Raw genomic sequence first — 22,328 nt, forward strand, 5'->3', positions numbered from 1 at the left:
TATATCTGACCTTTAAGCTTGTTTAATCATCCTCATTCTTGCTGGCTCCCTTAAATGGTTAAAAACAGACTGTGTATGTACTCATATATCAAGTCAAAACTTGACTGTGGAAAGTAACTCCTGCCAAAGTCTATTTGAGCTAAACCCAGACCCATGCATTTTCTGTCAGTCCCCAGTTCTATAGGTTACCCCTGTTGCCTGGCCCCTCATCTAGGTCTTGACGGGATGCCATGTGTCTGCAGTAACTGTTGCTTTACCGTTTCTCTGGAAGTTTCTCTCTGCTTTGGTCTCTGAGCCCAATATTGGTGGACCAGCCAGTCAGTGACTAGCAGAGACCTTCTTCACCAGCTCACTGTTGTGGCAGGTAGCTGTGTTTGTTGATGGGGCTCCTGGCCCACCTTGACTCCCTTGTACTCATTGCCTTCTCTCTGACCTGGACTTCCATGAATTGTTAGCCTCTCAGATCTCTGCAAATGTTCTGTCTTCCAGGATTGAGTAACATACTTGATCTGAGATCCAGGCCAGCCCCTTTGCTACTGGCTCTCCTATTTCTGTGAATGCATTGCCTTCTTCCCTTTCTAGAATAAGTCAGGCCATGGTCCTGACTTCCACTATCAAAACTTCCAAACTTGACTAGCTACTGAAAGTGAATCTGTAGTCTCAGTTCTGATTTTCTTGGCTCATCTTGCCACTGCTACACCCCCAAGAGAGGCAGAATTTATTTCCCCCACAAGCAGAGATGACTTATTTTCCTTGTGCTGTTAATCTGTAATTTCCCTGATGGTCAGGCATTGCTTTTGATATACTACCTTTGTGGGTGGTGGTATAGGATGGAATGGGGCAGCTATAGAGATTTCCACTTGATCCTTACTACTATTATCTTCTTCAGTATATAGTTTATGCAGTTATGAAGTTGATTCATTCCTACTACACATTCTAGGACTAGGGAAATTATCTCAGAATGGGTCCATGTCTCACTAGATTCTGTTAGATGGTTTCAGGCCAAGATTTTTTGTATCACTTGACCATCATAATTCCCTAATTTGGAGTGGCATCCACAATGGGTATCTGTGGATCAGCATAAGTTTAGGGTATCTAATAATTCCCAGGAGGTTTGGGTGTTTCCTCTTTCCTAGACCTCTGGAAACTTTTGGGGAAAATTCCTTAAATACATCAAGGCCACATTGTAAGATCCTTTCTCAGCGGAACCTGGTCTGGCCTTCCTGTCAGGTGAGAGGTTTTAGATATGAACTGGCTGAGGTCTGAGAGCTGCATAAGAGGTTGTAAAACCCCACTATAGCTGGTTAGGCTTATGCCCAGAAGACCTAAAAGTTCTTCATCTGTGTAAGTCAAAGAACACCTTAGCAGGCTGCCCATCTACCTCACTTTCTAAGGACTTGCAGTCATTTAGTTATTGCCACAGATCCCTATAACTTCAAATTCTGTCTGGAGCACCTAGGTGGCTCAGTTGGTTAGGTGTCACACTCTTGGTTGTGGCTCAGGTCCTGATCTCATGGGTCTTGAGATCATGCCCCACATTGGGCTCTGCACTCAGGAGTGTGCTTGGATATTCTCTCTCTCTGCCCCTTCCCCTGCTCTCTTTCTTTCTCAAATAAATAAATAAATAAATAAATAAATAAATCTTTAAAACAATTCTGTCCACCAAATCTCACTAGAAATCTATACCAGAAATGTGTATTTAACGAGTCTTCCAGGTGACTGATGCTAAAGTTTGGGGATCGGGGCACCTGGGTGGCTCAGTTGGTTAAACTGCTGCCTTCAGCTCAGGTCATGATCCCAGGGTCCTGGGATCGAACCCCACATCGGGCTCCCTGCTCATGCAGGAAGCCTGCTTCTCCCTCTGCCTGCCGCTCCCCCTGCTTGTGCTCTCTCCCTCTCTCTCGCTATCTCTCTCTGTGTGTCAAATAAATAAAATAAAAAAAAAAATCTTAAAAAAAAATAAAGTTTGGGGATCACTCAGAGTATACCTGGAAGTTCTAGCAAGGCTGCACTGGTTAGGGCTAGCAGCCACCGATCCAAGGCCACCTATGTGGAAGAGGTATGCAGGAGGCGGATCAGTGGTAGTTGTAGCTCCATGAAAGGATTCAGGAGGTCACAGCTGAGTGATTTTGGGGAGTGCTTAAATTAGATTTAATATAGCATATGAAGCAATGTCTCAGTGTACTCACTGAAAGATATCTATATAAGAGAGTTTGAGTCTCTCAGACTGGGGAATCTGACAGTCCCTCAACCAATCTCTTCTGTTAAGAGAAGATGAGTGGAATTTGGAGATTCAAAATTGTCAGCCTCACTCATGCTTGCTCAAATATTCACATCTTATATTTCAGTTTCCTACTCCTTTCCTAGTAGCTTCATTACCTTGGTATACAAGGTTTAGGGAATTTGGGTATTTAATAGGTACTGTTCTTCTCTTTTGGTCTGAAGTAAAATGATTCCACAATTTTTATAATCATTACTATTATCCTCATGACTAAGTGGTAGCTATTTGATTTCCTGATACCTTGCCTTCCACCTGAACACCATCCCCTGCTAACACTGATGATAATTTGAGGAGCTTCGATAGTACCACATACCATGGATTATTTGTGTCCTATTTGATCCTGGCAAGAAGTTTATCCTAGGATCCTTCTGTGTATTTCCTGAGTCTACCTCTGGTACCAATTATTTTATCAGTCAGGGTGCCAGTAAAGAGCACTCTCAATTTAGGATAATTCTAGGAAAGTATAATAAAAGGACAATTTACAAAGATGTCAGGGCAGGGAAACCACAAATGATAATGTAGTATCCTAGGGCTAAAAATAACAGAGCCATTTTCTACTCCTAAGGCTGAGAGGACAAAAAGTAGGAGTGATTACCAGAACCTTCAAGAGGAATTGTGTAGAAAGGTTTTCCTTAAAAAAAGTAGTGATCTTTGGTCATTTGATCTTTGGTCAAGGATCATAGCCAGTTTCAGGCAACCCTTCAGGAGGGAACCAGAGGAATAAATACCTTGATTTCACTCTCCAACTTACCTCTTTGGGATTTCTAATTGGACATACCCAATTAGAAGACAGAGAATAAGGGATCTTATGGATGTAATCTGTACAGATTAGTCCCCTGGGCAGAGGGCAAAGTGGAGAGGGTAGAGATGAATGTGGAGGTGGAAATGTCCATTGAAAGCATATTAGGTATTCTCTAATTTCATAGTCTGCTAAAAACGGGTGAAGTCTGGGATGTTAATTTAGTAGTTTACTGTCTAGTCAAATCTTCCCTTCTTCCCATTTCCTCAAGTTCCTGTGCTCTCCAACCTCTTGGATGGCATTTCCTTTCTTACATCAGTTTACCTCCTCAATTCCCCACTGTAATTTCTCTGGTTGGGGGTAGGGGTGTAAATTAAATCTGAAAGGAGCATCAACACCTTATTTCAGTACTGTAAAAAGGCTACATCTTTAGATAACAATCGTCTGCTTTAATAAACTCTATAGAGTTTCTATATAGATTCTTCGTATGGTGTTACAGTTTTGATGAACAGGAGGACTTGGTTTGCATAAAAATAGCATGTAATTTTATTTTAATAATAGAGAAATAGTAATTTCATGTGTGGCTGAATTGATTTATTGATTATAAAAATAATTATATTTCTGTAATTTAAAAAATCACTCTTTTAATAACTAGATCAACATCTCATGGAATCCTTCCTGGACAGAAGAAATATTTACTCAAAGTTCCATTATATGAACGTAAAATTCTTTGTCCCAGTCTACCTATGTGTTTAAATTTTGACGAATTTGTCCAAAGTAAGGGAGGAATTCCAGAAAATTGTGACCTTCGAACATGGGCTCTTGATATGTTCTGTTATCATAAACATCAGAAGACAACCACAGAAAAGAAAGTTATTAAAATATCTATCCATGAAAGCTTGTCTGAAAGAATGAAAGAACCACCAAAAATAGAATTGAGTGACTCTTTGAAGTCTAGTCTTTCTCCAGAAGTTATTAAACATTATGAATCCGAAGTGGAGATCTTGACTAAAGAAATAAATGATAAGAAAAAATATCCTGCATTTGCATATTGTAGGCGTGGAGCTATTTATAGGAAACTGGGAAAGTTACAGAGTGCCATGAAAGATCTACAGGAAGTAAGTTTTATTTAATCAGAATAACAATATTAACAATTTAAACTTATATTTATAATTATAATCCTATCTATGTAATAATTTATATAATAATTTCTACTAGATTTTTGAACCATGAATATTTGCAGTATACATGTGGGATTGTGAAATTATAATTATTGGCATTTTCAATAATTGATATTAAAAACACTACATTTTGTCAGATTGGGAGGTATCATTTTATACTATATACATAGAAAGCCACTTGGATCAATAGTGTTTGCAAAATTTATTTGATAGGATATTTTCCTTTAATAAAACAACTTTAATTGAATTTATATACATATATTTTCTAGGCTATATTTTTGGAGCCATTGTTTCTCAATGCCTATTGGCACCGACATTTCATTTATCTTTTCCAAGACAAAATTAATGAAGCTTTGGATGATTTGAATTATATAAATAAACATAACAAAAATAATGCAGGTGGGTTGTCTGCGCATTTATATTACTTATATCTTTACCTAAGCTTTGGTCATTTAGTGGTGTTATAAAAATATATAAGTTAATAGATGTAAGTCTCCAAAAATGGTTGTAGCTTTTAAAAGTTAAATTTACTCTTGATATTGTATATATTGGACTAGTATGATCTTATACTATTTCCAAAATACTCACCATGCTTTGAAAGGCTAATGTCCTTGTATACATTACAATAAATTTGTTCCTACTGCTCATCCCACAAAAAGGATATGAACTTAGAAATTTTAGTTATGTACATGATTCATAAAGCTTTTCTTGACCACAAATCTCTGAAGCATTGTAGTGTTCCATGACTTCTTAGTTGGATGGAATCTGTACATTTGCCTTTATGTACCATCCTCTAACCAGCTTGAATGGAACCCAGAAACATAGAGCTTTCTGGGAATGAGAAAATGTCACATTCATCTTTGTATCCCCAGCATACACAACATAGCCCTAGAATATAACTTGAGCTTCATAAATATTTTTTGATCTATGCCTATTTCTGCCAAAGCCCATACATTTTTGTTTTACTATAAACATTAAAAGAGTATGAAACACTTCAGATATGCAAAAAGGTAAAAGGTAATTTTTGTTACCTAGGATTGAAATTGAAAATACTTTTAACTATAATGAGTATTTATCAGCCTTTGAGAGCAAGTTCTGCATTGTTGAAGTAGAAAAACAAAACCCTGAGATGAAATGGTTAAGAAAGTATAATAGAGAGACATTATTCTAAGACTACATTTTTAGAGGGCAAGGGATTAAAATTTTCAGAGTTAATAAAAGGACTGTAACACTAAATTTTACCTTTTTAATTTACTTTAGAGGCATACTTGTCAAAGGCGGAAATTTTCAGGAGAAGAAAAGACATTACTTTAGCAATTCTAAACTATACCCAGGCAATTAAGTGCAAGCCCATGGATGCTGATATATATTTCAGGAGGGGTGAGATGTATGAAATATCAAACAAAGTACTGGCCATTGATGACTTTTCTAAAGTAAGCTGTATTCCATATGATGCTGACATTTATATATTTTAGATCATGATAGTCTCATCCTGATATTATAGCAAATCACTGAAATTCTTTTATATACGTTATATAATCAAAACTAATTTATTATGTTAGGACCTGGAGCACTCAGTACTGGGATTGATATTAACACTATGTCAATGATTTTTCTAAATTATTAGTGAATGAATGAATTTATGTCAAAGAGTTGGGTGTGGGAGCATTGAGACAACTCTGGGAGGGAGGGGGCATGACTTTTCCAGCTGTCTCCTCTTGAAGCATGAAATAGTGGCTAGAGAAACTTTTGAAAATTGCTTCTTCCCTTCAAACAAGAGAGAAACTTATTTTCTACTTCTTACTCTTGAGACATGGCTGATTCTCTTCTGCAGCAAACCTATCTGCTCTTAAAGAAGCTGTGCTCATTGGCTCTTTCATTCATTCACTCACAAATATTTATCAACTAAGGCGCTCTACAATGTAGTGGATAAATGTTGGTGAATAAATTAGGGAATCTATTCCATTTACAATAGCACCAAAAACCATAAGGTACCTTGGAATAAACCTAACCAAAGACGTAAAGGATCTATACTCTAGAAACTACAGAACACTTATGAAAGAAATTGAAGAAGACACAAAAATAGGGAAAAATAGTCCATGCTCCTGGATTGGAAGAATAAACATTGTTAAAATGTCTATGCTGCCCAGAGCAATCTATACTTTCAAAGCCATCCTGATCAAAATACCAATGGCATTTTTCAAGGTGCTGGAACAAACAATCCTAAAATTTGTATGAAACCAGAAAAGACCCCGAGTCGCCAAGGAAATGTTAAAAAAGAAAAACAAAGCTGGGGGCATCACGTTGCCTGATCTCAAGCTATATTACAAAGCTGTGATCACCAAGACAGCATGGTACTGGCACAAAAACAGACACATAGATCAGTGGAACAGAATAGAGGGCCCACATATGGACCCTCAACTCCATGGTCAACCAATCTTTGACAAAGCAGGAAAAAATATGCAAGGGAAAAAAGACAGTCTCTTCAATAAATTGTGCTGGGAAAATTGGACAGCTATATACAGAGGACTGAAACTTGACCATTCTCGTACACCATACACAAAGATAAACTCTAAGTGGATGAAAGACCTCAGTGTGAGACAGGAATCCATCAAAATCCTAGAGGGGAACATAGGCAGTAACCTCTTCGACATTGGCCACAGCAACTTCTTTCAAGACCCGTCTCCAAAGGCAAGGGAAACAAAAGTGAAAATGAACTTTTGGGACTTCATCAAGATAAAAAGCTTCTGCACAGCAAAGGAAACAGTCAACAAAACAAAGAGGCAACCCATGGAATGGGAGAAGATATTCGCAAATAACACTACAAATAAAGGGCTGGTATCTAAGATCTATAAAGAACTTCTCAAACTCAATACCCAAAAAACAAATAATCAAGTCAAAAAACGGACAGAAGACATGAACAGACACTTCTCCAAAGAACACACAGGAATGGCTAACAGACACATGAAAAAATGTTCAACATCATTAGCCATCAGGGAAATTCAAATCAAAACCACATTGCGATACCACCTTACACCAGTTAGAATGGAAAAAATTGACAAGGCAAGAAACAACAAATGTTGGAGAGGTTGTGGAGAAAGGGGGACCCTCTTACACTGTTGGTGGGAATGCAAGCTGGTATAGCCACTCTGGAAAACAGTATGGAGGTTCCTCAAAAAGTTAAAAAATGGAGCTACCCTATGACCCAGCAATTGCACTACTGGGTATTTACCCCAAAGATACAGATGTAGTGAAAAGAAGGGCCACATGCACCCCAATGTTCATAGCAGCAATGCCACAATAGCCAAACTGTGGAAGGAGCTGAGATGCCCTTCAACACATGAATGGATAAAGAAGATGTGGTCCATATATATACAATGGAATATTACTCAGCATTCAGGAAGGATGAATACCCACCATTTGCATTGACATGGATGGAACTGGAGGAGATTATGCTGAGTGAAATAAGCAGAGAAAGACAATTATTGGGGCGCCTGGGTGGCTCAGTCGTTAAGCGTCTGCCTTCGGCTCAGGTCATGGTCCCAGGGTCCTGGGATTGAGCCCCACATCGGGCTCCCTGCTCGGCGGAAAGCCTGCTTCTCCCTCTCCCACTCCCCCTGCTTGCGTTCCCTCTCTTGCTGGGTCTCTCTCTGTCAAATAAATAAATAAATAAAATCTTTAAAAAAAAAAAAGAAAGGCAATTATATGGTTTCACTTATTTGTGGAACATAAGGAATAGCATGGAGGGCGTTAGGAGAAGGAAGGGAAAAATGAAGGGGGGTGGGAAATCGGAGGGAGAGATGAACCATGAGAGACTCTGGACCCTGGAACAAACTGAGGGTTTCAGAGGGGAGGGGGTTGGGGATGGGTCAGCCTGGTGATGGGTACGAAGGAGGGCACGTACTGCAGGGAGCACTGGGTGTTATGCACAAACAATGAATCATGGAACACTGCATCAAAACTAATGATGTAATGTATGGTGACTAACATAACATAATAAAAAATACATGTTTCTTGCTACATGGAGCCTATAGTTAAAAGGACAGATATTAAAGAAATAAATACATACATAAATGCATAGTTAAAATTTATGATGAGTGCCATGAAGGAAATAAAGATGATGGGGGTGTTAAGAGAATTTAATTATATATTTATATTGGGGAATATCAGGGAATTCCCTTGAAGAAGTAAACTTTTAGCTGAACTGTACTTTGAGGCTAGCGTCAGGCAAAATATTCCCCTCATTGCAGCAGAATTGTAATCTTCATCTCCCGACTTCGCTCTAAATTCTAGTTTGTAGTACAATTGAGAATTTAAAAGTTATTGAAATAATTTAGCTTTTTCATGTTCCCAACTGCCCTGTTTCTTTTTTTTAACTTTATTATGTTATGTTAGTCACCATACATCATTAGTTTTTTTTTTATTGTATTATGTTATGTTAATCACCATACATTACATCATTAGTTTTTGATGTAGTGATCCATGATTCATTGTTTGTGCATAACACCCAGTGCTCCATTCAGTACGTGCCCTCTTTAATACCCATCACCAGGCTAACCCATCCCCCACCCCCCTCCCCTCTAGAACCCTCAGTTTGTTTCTCAGAGTCCATAGTCTCTCATGGTTCATTTCTCCCTCCGATTTCCCCCCCTTCATTTTTCCCTTCCTTCTCCTAATGTTCTCCATGCTATTCCTATGTTCCACAAGTAAGTGAAACCATATGGTAATTGACTTTCTCTGCCGGAGTTATTTCACTTAGCATAATCCCCTCCAGTCCCATCCGTGTTGGTGTAAGAGTTGGGTATTCATCCTTTCTGATGGCTGAGTGATATTCCATTGTATATATGGACCACATCTTCTTTATCCATTCATCTGTTGAAGGGAATCTCGGCTCTTTCCACAGTTTGGCTATTGTGGACATTGCTGCTATGAACATTGGGGTGCATACGGCCGTTCTTTTCACTACATCTATGTCTTTGGGGTAAATATCCAGTAGTGCAATTGCTAGGTCATAGGGTAGCTCTATTTTTAATTTTCTGAGGTACCTCCACACTGTGTTCCAAAGGGGCTGTACCAACTTGCATTCCCACCAACAGTGTAAGAGGGTTTCCCTTTCTCCACAAGCTCTCCAACATTTGTTGTTTCTTGCCTTCTCAATTTTAACGGGTGTAAGGTGGTATCTCAGTGCAGTTTTGATTTGAATTTCCCTGATGGCTAATGATGATGAACATTTTTTCATGTGTCTGTTAGCCATTTGTATGTGTTCTTTGGAGAAGTGTCTGTTCATGTCTTCTGCCCATTTTTTGACTTGATTATTTGTTTTTTGGGTGTTGAGCTTGAGAAGTTCTTTATAGATCTTGGATACCGGCCCTTTATCTGTAGTGTCATTTGCAAATATCTTCTCGCATTCTGTGGGTTGCCTCTTTGTTTTGCCCAGATATGGACCCTCAACTCTATGGTCAACTAATCTTCGACAAAGCAGGAAAAAATATGCAATGGAAAAAAGACAGTCTCTTCAATAAATGGTGCTGGGAAAATTGGACAGCCACATGCAGAAGTATGAAACTCTACCATTCTCTAACACCATATACAAAGATAAACTCTAAATGGATGTAAGACCTCAATGTGAGACAGGAATCCATTGAAATCCTAGAGGAGACCATAGGCAGTAACTTCTTTGACATCAGCCACAGCAACTTCTTTCAAGATACATATCCAAAGCTAGTGAAACAAAAGCAAAAATGAACTTTAGGACTTCATCAAGATGAAAAGCTTCTGCACAGCAAAGGAAACAGCCAACTGCCCTGTTTCTTAATCCATGATGGTTAACCACATACTTGACATTCTTTTGCTTCAGGAGAAGATCGTAAGTTTTGATCACTTCTAATTTAGAAGTGACCAAAAATCTCTTTTGAAAATATTGAAATCATTAGATTATCTATTCCTGTTCATTTCCTCCATGCATTGACTAATGCAGCCACTTGAGGTCAAACAAGCTTCAAAATCTTTAGTTATTTTTTCCCCTTCCTGTTTTAAAAATACTCAGTAGTCCTTGTGCTTCACTTTTTCACCCCCACTGTCAATAGGCAAGAAGTTTACAACGGAGGACACGATGATTTAGTCTGTTTGCTCTTGCCTTGTATGTCAATGTGAAATGAATAAACCAGTACCAATTCATTTCTTTTCACCATTTTAGGGACTAGATTAATACATATTTGATTTGATTGAATCAGCCTTGATGTGGTCTAATATGTGTCATCTTTAATTAGGATAAATGCTGTGATCTATCATATCTTGTTTTTTAAAAGATTTTATTTATTTATTTGAGAGAGAGAGAGAGAGAGAGAGATAATGCAAGAGAGCAGGGGGAGGGGCAGAGGGAGAGGGAGAGAGAGAATGTTAAGCAGACTCTGTACTGAGTGTGGAGTCCGACTCGGGGTTTGGTCCCATGACCCTGAGATCATGACCTGAGCCGAAATCAAGAGTCAGACGCTTAACTGATGGAGTCACCCACGCACCCCAAAGAAGATTTATCAGTAAAAAGTTCAGTGGGCAAAAGCCTTGGCTTCTTATATATGCTGTTTTTTTTTTTCTCCCTCAGAAAACCTCCCCTTTTTAGAATTTGATGATAAATGCTCTTCCTAAAGACATGGTCTTTAAAAATTTATTTATTTATTTGAGAGAGAGAGAGAGAGAGTGAGCGAATGAGCGCCCCACTTGGGCTGGATCTCACAACCCTCAGATCATGAGCTGAGCTGAAACCAAGAGTCAAATGCTTAACAGACTGTGCCACCAAGGCACCTCTAAAGACGTGGTCTTTAAATGCAAATTTGAATGTTTAGGCCTCTTAAAGTAGTTTGCTTTTATGTAATCTGAAGTTTAAAAATGTAGTTGTAGTACATTTAATTTGCTATGAGATTATATACTTTTCTTGTGTTTTTTGTTTTTTCATAATGTGCTATGTTTTTGTGCCTCCCTTCTACCCCCCATGTAGTGTATTTTTTATGATCCCAAAAGAACAGATGCATTATTGAAACGTGGGATGTTTCACTATGAAAATGAAAACTGGATTTCAGCCATACAAGATTTTACAGCTCTGTTAAATATAGATCCCCAAAATTCTCAAGCCAGGTAAGAATTATTTTAGATGTGATTTTTGAAATTATTATTTTTTTAAAAGTTCATTCCCAGGAAAGAAAATTGCTTGAAATACATCAGACAGCTCTTTAGAAATAGTGAAATCAATTTTCACTGCTACCAGTGAATGAAAATCTTTAACTATATCCTAACAGTAGTGGGTAATTTAATTTAATAGGCATAAAGTGGCAATTTAGAGTGGTTTCATTTGTATTTCCTAAATGCTAGTTACATTATCAATTTTTAAAATATTGACCTATATTTTTTTCTTTAAATTTCTTTTCATATCCTTTGTATTCACTGAGCAGAGAGAACTGTTTATGTAGACTTCTGTAATATCATATTATAACTTCAATAATAAACTTTGTTTTTCCAACCTTGTGGTGCATAATGCAGTTCTCATTTTGTTGCTTTTCTCTTTTTTCTTAATTTCTTTTAAAAGATTTTATTTATTTATTTGACAGAGAGAAACAGCGAGAGAGGGAACACAAACAGGGGGAGTGGGAGAGGGAGAAGCAGGCTTCCTGCGGATCAGGAAGCCCAATGTGGGGCTCCATCCCAGGACCCTGGGATCATGACCTGAGCTGAAGGCAGATGCTTAATGACTGACCACCCAGGCACCCCTGTTGCTTTTCTTTTAATCTAAGTTTTGTTTTGAAGAGATTTAAAATGTGTATACAGTCATACCTGCTCATTTTTTCACTCACAATTTGTTCAAATTGGAATTTTTTATACTAATATGAAACATGCATCCAGAAAAGTGTACAAATGTACAACTTAATGACTTATCACAATGTAAATACCCGTGTAACTTTTACCAGGTCAAGAAACATTTCCAGCACCCTAGAGACCCCTTTGTGCCTTTGCCTCCCCCAGAGGGTAACCACGGTCCTGGTTTCCATTTTAATCACTTCCTTGTAGTTCTTTATGGTTTCATCGCGTAAGTATGTGTTTCTAAACACTCTTAGTTTAATTTTGCCCGTTTTTTAAACTTTATTTAAGTAGAATAATATGGTGATATTCTTTTTATGTCTAGTCACCTTGCACTTTGATGTTATGAAGACAGCTTCTTTCCTTAAACCACATGAACTGACCTCTGCTAGCTTTAAATTTTTCTTCTGCAGCTTCCCACCTCTCTCAGCCTTCACAGAATTGAAGAGAGTGAGGGCCCTGCCCTGGATTAGTTTTAGCTTAAGGGAATGTGGCTGGTTTGGTTTTCTATCCAGACCACTCAACTTTCTCCATATCAGCAATAAGGTGTTTCACTTTCTTATCGTTCATAATGTTCACTGGAGTAGCACTTTTAATTTCCTTCAAGAACTTTTCCTTTGTACTCACAACTTGGCTAACTGTGGTGCTAGAACTCTTGCACCAAACAACATCAAATTAGTTGGAGAAGAACAAGAAGATTAATTCAAGATATTGTAAGATGGTGCTATCTTATGGAAGACTATATAGAATTTGGCTTCCTTCCATTGTCAAATAGAGGTTTGTTGAAAATTTTTGAGAAAAGAGATCTTTATTACCTGTTGATAAATCTTATTACTCTAGAGCTAGGAATGGAGTAAAATAGCGGCACAGGTGTGAGTTGATGAGGATCTGAAGTATGAGGCAATGGAAACAAAATAAGGAAAGGATGTAAAAGTCAGTGTGTTTGAAGAATTGACATGACTTAATGGCATCTTACAAAAATATTGCTGAAGGTTTATTCTGTAAATTTTAAGTTCAGAATTATGTATATGCTGAAAAATATTAGGATTATTTGTAGCAAACAGAAGTAAAAATAAATATAAAATCCTTGTATTCACTAGAAAATAAATAAGACATCTCTTAAAGATGGGGCAAAAAAACATTTTGCTGCAGGTTAAAATATCCTGGGTTTCAGGATGTTTAGTGCCTTTTTTTTTTTTTTAAGATTTTGTTTATTTGAGAGAGAGAAAGAGAACATGAGCAAGGGGAGGGGGAGAGGGAGAGGTACAAGCAGACTCCCTGCTGAGCTGGGTGTTGGTTCCCTCTTGAGGCTCAATGGGAGATAGGATCTGAGCTGAAGTCAGACGCTTAACTGACTGAGCCACCCAGGTGCCCCTCTAGATGCTTAGTGCTTTTGAAAGACCTCTGTTAAACCTGTCTGTCAACATACTGGCTGCACTCTTTTCTCCAAATTATCATTGGTTTCATGATATAACTTTCTTGAACATCTCTTTATCTCCTGCCCCCCTCCCCCCACCGCACCAAACTGGATTTGACTTCTTCACAGCAGGTAATCTATTTCCTGTTTTTCCTTAATTGTTTATTTGATTTGATTTGCTTTACATTATTAAATGCCTGAAAATAGAATTTTCAGGAATTGATTAGGTCAATGATAATTTCAAAATTGGAGTCAGAAGTTAACAGAGATAAAATCCAATCACACAAGTGATGAAATACATTTCATCCATGTAAAGCAGCCTCCCATTTATTTGGGTGTCTCTTCAGTGCCAGGGAAAAATCTAACAACTCCACTCACTGATGCCCATTTCCTTCAAAATGGGTTATTTGGTTTTTCTAGAGAACAATGTTATACAAATTAAAGTCTAACATTTTGGTACTCAAATAATAAAAATAAGTAAATCTCATATTTACTTTTTTGACACACCTCTCTGACAGGTGCAAGAAATATTATATAGTTACTAAGCACATTATTAATAAGCATATAATTATATGTACAATAAAGTATAATTGATTATTTATAAAAATTCTTTTTTTTTGCTATTAGCATCATCACTAAACTTTTTTGGGAAGCAAGTGGAAATAATCACAAATTGTTATTAAAATACAAAATTGGTTGTGAATGTTTACCAAAAAGAGAAAATGTGTATCTTGCAATATATATTAAAGTGATTTTTTTTCTATTTCCAGGACATACAGAGGAAGAGCATATTTTAAACGGCAATTTTATAAGCAGGCAACTCAAGATTTTTCTGTTGCAATTCACTTAGATCCTAATAACTGGTTAGCTTTGTATTATAGAGCCTGCTTATTTAGAAAGAGTAGCCCTTTTAGAGCACTACAGGATTATAGCGTTTCAGGTACTTGACCTCCAGCTGCACATATATAAGAATTTGAAGTTCAGCAGTTCACTTTCATAGAATGTACTATTAATATGCGATGATTAATATACTATGTATATTTTAATGTAGTTATATATAGTTATATATTAATATATATATATTTTCATATATATTTACAAGCTACAATGGTTTAGCTAAAAGTGTTCCTGTATGCCATTTTAGTGAATGTGAATGTGTTTGTACTTAATGTGTGTGTAACTTTGGCAATGGGAGAGTATCATCTCAAAGAAATTTCTTTCTATATATTGAATTCTGAGGTTATTTCTGGAAATCCAGGCCTATTTTCTAGTCAGCGTGCAGTGAATTTTCCTGGTGGGCTGTGTCCTATTCCATAGGTCTAGCCCACTGATTAGTCAATTTCAAAGTTTTTTTAACCCTTACACTAAAAATGAGCTTTGAGAATCCTTAGTGATAGGATGCCAGTAGCTAAAAGTAACCATTTCCACTTTACCCTATAGCAATGTATTCTTGGTATATAAATATGCCCCACAAAATTCTGGGCATAGAGTAAGTTCTCAGTAAACAGTTCCCAGCTGAATAAATTAGCCCATTGTGATTGGATAATTCTAGCCAGAGACCAGCATTCCAAACATGGCTGTGTTCCCCTGGGTACAAAGTGCTAGAATTTCATCATTCTTGATGAGGCAGTATCTAGAGATTAAGAGACAACTAGACTCTTATAAAGAGAATTGCACAGCTCCTCAGGGAAGGCAATATAAGATGATTGCCTTCTGAGGCCACCCTTCCCATGAATATTCAAATAAAATAACTCAAAGCCATTTTATGTGCTGAGAGGAGTCTGGTGCTCTCCCTTCTATTTCTAAGGATTTTTGGAAGGCAGGACTAAGTTAAATTTTTCTTTCTCGTATAATCTTTGCATCTAATTTCTGCTCCCTGATTGATTCTCCATTTTTGCTCATCCACACAATTCTTTTTTTAATCTTATTTTTATTTATTTATTTATTTATTTATTTATTTATTTATTTATTTATTCATTCATTCATTCATTCATTCATTCATTCATTCGAGACAGAGAGAGAGAGAGAGAGAGAGAGAGAAGCGGAGGGAGAAGCAGGCTCCCAAGGAGGAGGGAGCCTGATGCGGGACTCGATCCCAGGACCCTGGGATCATGACCTGAGCCGAAGGCAGACGCTTAACCATCTGAGCCACCCAGGCACCCTCATCCACACAATTCTTGTGTTTACTGTTCACGAACACCTTGGGGTTCAAAGGATACATTTAGCAGAGACATTTAAATTTGAAGGTCAAGCACACCCCTATTTCTTGAAGTATATTTCTGTCTGTCAGCCCTGTCCATCTGCCATCTGGCCAAGTTCCTTTCTCTTCAGTCATCTCTAAAAGTCTCTTTCTCACACTTCTCTCTTCTCCAAGTTGTTGACTCCTCACCCCCTCTTTTCTAGACTATCACAACAATACAAAATCCCTATTATTTAACTATTCAGAGCAGACCAGCTTGATTTTTGACTTTAATCCTTTTCTATAAGCTAGCCTAAAGAGTTTTATCTTCCACAATCAAAAAGGACCCTTAAGATATTTTTCCAAGTAATAATAATATATAACATTTACTGGGCATTTTACTACTTGCCAAACACTATTCTAAATGCTGTATATGGAGTGTCTCAATTAATATGCAGAATAATGCTATGAGTTAGGTATTATTTTCATCCCTGATGAAGAAATGGAGGCACAGAGAAGTGAAGTAATTCTAATATTTTTTTTCCTTAGGAAGAACTTTTTTATTTTCCTAGATGAGCCACCAAAACTGCAGCTGACTTGCTCTTTGCTAGCCAATCATACTGTGAATGGAGCAGTCAGATTGCCTTCATGTGATTATTTATTTAATCTATATGATCATTGCTTACACTAGATATACTTCCCAAAGTCTAGAGCTGTGAATATTTGTGTCCCAGACTGTGAGCATTATGCTCATTTTTGGCAAAACTTTCCCTTCTTAGCCAGAATGGGCCTGAGAAGCTTAGAAGACATGGATCAAATGTTGTGGAAAACCCATATAATTCACTAACATGCTTTTGAAAGTGAAGGGAAAATTCATAAGTGAAGAGACATGAGATGACCTCTAGACCAGTTACAGATGAGAGACACACACCTGGAGAACAGAGAGAGGATTCTTTTTGCCCCATACTCCTATTATTTGGGACAAGCATAGACGAGTTACCTGCCTTAACTCCAAGTTCTGCTGGCCTTGGAGTAGCCTCTTTGAGCTGCCCTTCCCTCGTTGATGAGTAGTATCCTGATCTCTGCCACCTGCCCCAGTCTGGAGTTGTACCACAGCCTGTTTTACGGCCAATAGCAATGCCCTCCTGATAATTAACAGGCCATCAAGGGCAAGGGTGCCCTTCTGACTGCCATCCAATGAAGTGAATCAGAGGTTAGATTCCATCTTTGCCATTGACTTGCAACATGCCTGTGTGCCTTTGTACCTTAATCTCTTCATCTACAAAGTGAGTGGACTATCCTAGATTACCACCAGGATTTCTTCCAGTTTTAATGAGTTTTTGAAACTTGATAGTCACATTGTTACTTATAACACATACATTTCTTATGTGAACACTATTTCTTACTCATCAAATAAGTACACTCATTACAGACCTGTTTTATAAAATATTAAAATTGAAGAATAAGTGATAGGAAGGGTGAAGACTAAAATATAATTCAGATATTTTTGTTCAGAACTTGAATAAACTATATATTTTTTATTTTTAAGTTCTCATAAATGATGGCTATGAGAATCTTGGTTGTTTTCTACATCGGGGCATACTCTATGCAGATCTAAAACTTTGGTTGCTGGCAATCTGTGACTTTGAAACTGTTATTTCTCTAGAAAGGTATGTTTTCCTTATAGTCTTATTGATTTCACTTTTGTATAAGGTAGAGAAAAAAAAATGAAAGAAAAAGTCCTTTCCCCACATCATTAATAACCTTGTAAAATGAGATAATTGTAAAGCCATCTTAGAAACAGAATACTACTTCTGAAAATAAGACTACTTCTAAAATAAGACCTGTGTCCAACATCGGCTTATTCCTTTTGCAAATTTTAGAGTTTGAATGCATTTGAGAGGAGTCCAATCCGCAGATAACAACATAAAATTATTTACAGCAGTGTGGGGATGCCCAGGTTAGGGCTTTTTGAAGTTAACTTCATGAAAAACTGTCACCAACTTTTAAAATAATGAGAAAATATTCTGCTTGTTTTTGCTATGCACAACACATATGACTCAATAGGAAGAAATTCTCTGTTTAGAACCTCTGACTCCATTTAGCATAGTAAAGCCAAAGAAAAAAACCAATTCCATTAGAACATAGGTTCAGTAAGAAACAAAGACTGAAAGTTGCACACACTAGTCAGAAACCTCAGCTCTAAAACACAGAATTAATTTCCTTTCTTTTCAATGAAGCATTCATTAAAATGAAAGGTGTCAAAAAAGTAACAAAGCATGCCAATTCCATGCCAACCAGCAGACTGTTTACCTAGCTTATATAAGGTAAACTTTAAGCTTGACTCAGGAAAGACATGGAGAATGGCTCCAAAATGGCCACAGTAGTTTTCTTTTGGGTATTTTTGAGCCAGGAAGGGAAGGAAAAGAGTTTCAGTTGCAAAAAAGCCAAAAAATGGGCAGCACGAACTTTGATGTCTTTTAGGCAAAGGGTCCAGGCTTCTAATAAAGCTGGGCTATGGGATATGTAGTCTTCCTCATTTTGAAATAGAGGCATCAGACAAAGTAATTTCTAAGACCATTTCTATATTGAAAATGTTTTGATTGTAAGAGAGGAAAAAATACAGTTATTTGACATAGAAAAGAAGCTGGGTTATACCTACATGGAGAGGATTTTTAACTCCAGGCTTTGGGAATATTACTGTTTCTCTGTTACTCAGGGCAAATGCAACATAGCCTGAAGTGAAAACTTTTAAATTGAGAAAAACTAAGCTTGTAATTCAAGATAAGTCAAGATTAGGTCAAGGAAGAGTAAAGTATTGCCTGGGGACTTCCGGAATTCTGTTCCTAGCATCGACTCTACAAATGTTGATTCTCTACTAAAGGATTTTATGAAAGTGTTTATAATTTTTAATAGAGAATAGTTAATTGATTTACTTTGCTTTAGTAAAACATTAAAAAAAACCCCTGATATATGTTGATGTATGTATTTCACTAGGTTCATACAAAATTGGAAAACATTTGGAATAATTAAAATGTCTAACAAGATTTTGCTTTCTCATTTTTTTAGAACTGTTATTTTGGCTTACATAAATATTGGCCTCATACATCTGCTGTACTTGGATAACTACTTTGAAGCCACTTGGCATTTTTCTGAGGCTATTAGACTTGATCCTTTATATATTCAAAGCTATATTTGTCAAGCAGAAACCTATCAGAAGGTATTTAAGTCTTGAAAACCTTGATTTTTTTTAAAAAAAAGTTTTAATTTTCTGGATATCCACCTGTTCAATATAATTTTAGTATATTAATGTATTTGTTTTCAGTTAATTATAGAGACTAATGCATTTTCAAGCAATAAATATTAAGTAGGTGTAGTTAACTATAATTACCTATGTATAAAGCCTCTACTTATAAGGCATGAATTTTTGTCTTTCATTTTTAAAAAAATAATAACCTTTTTCTGTATTCCAAAAACAATATATATTTATTTCATGTAATATATGTATGCAAATAAGTTGAAAACCATCCATAATTTTATTCTCTAGAGACAGCTACTGTTAACGTTTGGTTTTGACTGTGCGTGTGTGTATGTTTACAGTGCGCAGGTGGGTTTGTAGAATGGGATCCATGCATATAATGAGATTCTACTCATTCACACTTACCTTTAAATTTTGTTTAAATTTTATAAGTTATTTAAATTAAAAAATGTAATTTATCTTTAGTGTTATGAAGTCAAACAATGCAATAAATAGTAAAAGTCCTCCCTGATTCCAACCAAATCTGACTTTTCAGAGATAAACACTACTGTTGTTTCTACCTTTCAAGATAGATATCCCTATTTACCACTCCACCACTAATCATCCTGTCCAAGACACTGGCATTCCTCACCAGGACTATTGCAGGGAACTCTTGGTCTTCTTGCTTCTGTTCTTTACTACTTTTTGATGGATTTTCAACACAGCAGCTATAATGATCCTGTTAAAACATAAGTCAGATTATTTCACTTTGCCCAACCCTTTAATAGCTTCCCTTGCACTCAGAATCAAAGCCAAATCCGGCAAAAGCCAAAGGCCTACAAGAGCCACAGGAATTGGCTCCTTATTACCTTTCCACTCTTGTCCTCTATAAGTCCTCTTGTCACACTGGTTTCAGTCAGGATAGTCTAGTCTGTGCTATGGTTAAACACATACATACACTAACACATGCACACACACATCCCCAAAAAACTCCAAAACACTTAAAAAATCACTGTAATAAAATAACAAAGGTTTATTTCTTGCTCACACTGCTTGTCCACTGAGAGTTGGTTGGTTAGAGGGTCCTCTCCATTGTCCACATCTCAGGACCCAGTGTGACTAGAGTCCCACACAAAGTCCTTCCCTCCCTGATAATGGAGGTAGAAGACCCAGGGCAGACTTAGTATTGTCCCCAGGGAAAGTTTGCTCTTGACTACTGTTGGGGAAGGGATGGACATATTTGTGGTGTGTGGTCCTTTTGCTTAACTCCATGTTGATTGAGCCGACAGCTTCTGGGGAAGTTGGAACTCCCTCTGGGCACACTTAAACCCAAAGCACCAGCATGGTATCAGGATATAAGGACATCTATTCAAAGTCTTATTATTCTGAGGAGGAAAAAGTCTCTACGTGGTAATGGTTGAATAAATTGTGCTGTATTCACACCACAGAATATTATTTAGTCAATAAAAATAGTGCTTAGAACAATACCGTCAACTTAGAGGGATTTCCATGAGATATTGTTGAATAAGAAAAGCAAGATTCAGAAAGGAGTGTTAAGTGTGTACAATAACGATCCCATGTAAATAAAACAATTGCAGATCAAACCCTGTGTTTGTATATAGAAGAATGCATATGGCTACTATGTGGGTTCAGCTTCCAGAGTGAATCTAATCTAAGGCTGCCTGGAGAAGTCCCACCCAGGATGGCTTATAAAGATCAGACAGTGAGCCTCCATCTTTTCCAAGTGGGGTTTCCTCAATGTATGGCTATTGGAACAGGTGGAACAATGCAGACATAATAAGGCTAGATGGTTTATTAATTACACCAAGCGGAGCAGGGTCAGCTTGAGAAGCACGGAAGTTCCACAGAATTTCTCAAATTTATTTAAACACATTTCAAACTCCCTATTTTTGGGTTCCTTCTTTTGACTCCACCCACTGTTTCCTCCGACCCACTTGTACGTTTCAACAGCTACTGCCTACTTCTGTGCACATATTAGTTCTGTGCATTCTCCTCTTTGTATCACTGTGTCAGCATTGCGAGAGGAGTTGTTGATGTCCCAGATTCATTTTGCTGGGGTCTCTAGAGTCCTCTTTTTGTGATATTCCCAGTGAGAGTAGGTTTTTGTTCCCACATTTGTACAAATCCTGATTATGCTCCTGTGACCTGTATTAAGGAAAGATTCAATGTTTACTTTGCATTATATATTGATTTTAAACATATGGTTTCCATTATTCTTGTATTTTGTTTTATTCATTCATTTACTTATTAAGTGCAAACTTGTTTTTCCTCCCTTATTTTTTTATAAAGATTTCAATTATTTATTTAGAGGGAGAGAGAGCACACACATGTAAGCATGGGGAGGAGCAGAGGGAGAGAGAGAATCTCAAGCAGATTCTGTGTACTGAGCACAGAGCCTGATAGGGCGCTCAATTTCATGACCCTGAGATCATAACCTGAACTGAAATCAAGAGTCAGTCACTCAACCAACTGAGTCACCCAGGCGCCCCTTACCTCCCTTATTTTTAAGTAGAATTTACTTTTAGTTTTTATTTTACCATCCTTTGCATGCTAGTTTATTAACAGAAGTAAAGTTTAGTGGAAAATGTATTCTGGTTGAAGGAGAAAAACCAAAAAGCTAAATGAGAAGGGAAAACAAACTATAAAGTATGATATAATCACATTTATGTAAAATTTTATACATATACATGTGTAATCACTCTTCAAAATTAAAGATAGATGGTTTTAAAGAACCAAAGACTTTGCATCATAAACTTTTTTTAAACTTCTCTGTATCTTATTTGCTTTGATGATTCTTAAAAAAATGTGTATTAGGAGATGTTCTTGCAAAATTTCTGTGTTGAAGGGTGGGAGGGAAGCAATCAGTATTTATTATAAGCAAAGTTTCTGTTTATCACTCAACAGTTGCATAAACTGAAAAAGGCAGTAAGAGAGTTATCTCGTGCTATCCACCTTCAGCCAGATGGAATCCAATTATATATAATAAGGTATGAACATAGAAATGGAGTTCTTCTTGGGATAACTTGGCACATGAGCTAGCTGTTGGGATCTTTACTTCCCTCTTGATCCTTCTAGCCTCCTCTTTTTACATTTAATCTCCCAGCAATGGCCGTCTTCCAACTACCAGGTCAGATAGAGCTATTGTATTTGTTAAATTTTAAGATAATTTATATTATAAAATAACTAAGTCTTTCTCTTTGCTCTCTCCTTGCATCAAAACACAACTGTTTAAGCTATGCTATGATCCAGTAATCCCACTACTGGGTATTTATCCGAAGAACACAGAAACACTAATTCAAAGATATGTGTGCATCTCTGTGTTTATTGCAGCATTATTTACAATAGTCAAACTGTGGAAGCAGCCCAAATGTTCATCAACAGATGAATGGATAAAGAAGGGGTGTGTGTGTGTGTGTGTGTGTGT

General features: G+C 37.0%; 1 protein-coding gene across 2 annotated transcripts in view; it reads left to right on the plus strand.

The window, feature by feature from the left end:
* Nucleotides 1-22,328, plus strand: part of TTC6 (tetratricopeptide repeat domain 6) — a 202,793-nt gene that overhangs the window by 134,320 nt on the left and 46,145 nt on the right. The window contains exons 12-19 of one of the 2 annotated variants that reach the window (XM_025869141.2): nt 3,676-4,138; nt 4,471-4,600; nt 5,462-5,634; nt 11,196-11,332; nt 14,237-14,406; nt 17,195-17,315; nt 18,715-18,865; nt 21,809-21,891. In XM_025869141.2, the coding sequence (XP_025724926.1) occupies nt 3,676-4,138; nt 4,471-4,600; nt 5,462-5,634; nt 11,196-11,332; nt 14,237-14,406; nt 17,195-17,315; nt 18,715-18,865; nt 21,809-21,891 (1,428 nt within the window). The remainder of the gene's footprint in view (nt 1-3,675; nt 4,139-4,470; nt 4,601-5,461; nt 5,635-11,195; nt 11,333-14,236; nt 14,407-17,194; nt 17,316-18,714; nt 18,866-21,808; nt 21,892-22,328) is intronic. The other variant, XM_073895111.1, reaches the window with a different exon arrangement.

The sequence above is a fragment of the Callorhinus ursinus genome, unplaced genomic scaffold (genome assembly GCF_003265705.2).
Source record: "Callorhinus ursinus isolate GAN/ISIS: 27379988/994484 unplaced genomic scaffold, GSC_fseal_2.0 scaffold8, whole genome shotgun sequence".
NCBI lineage: Eukaryota > Metazoa > Chordata > Mammalia > Carnivora > Otariidae > Callorhinus > Callorhinus ursinus.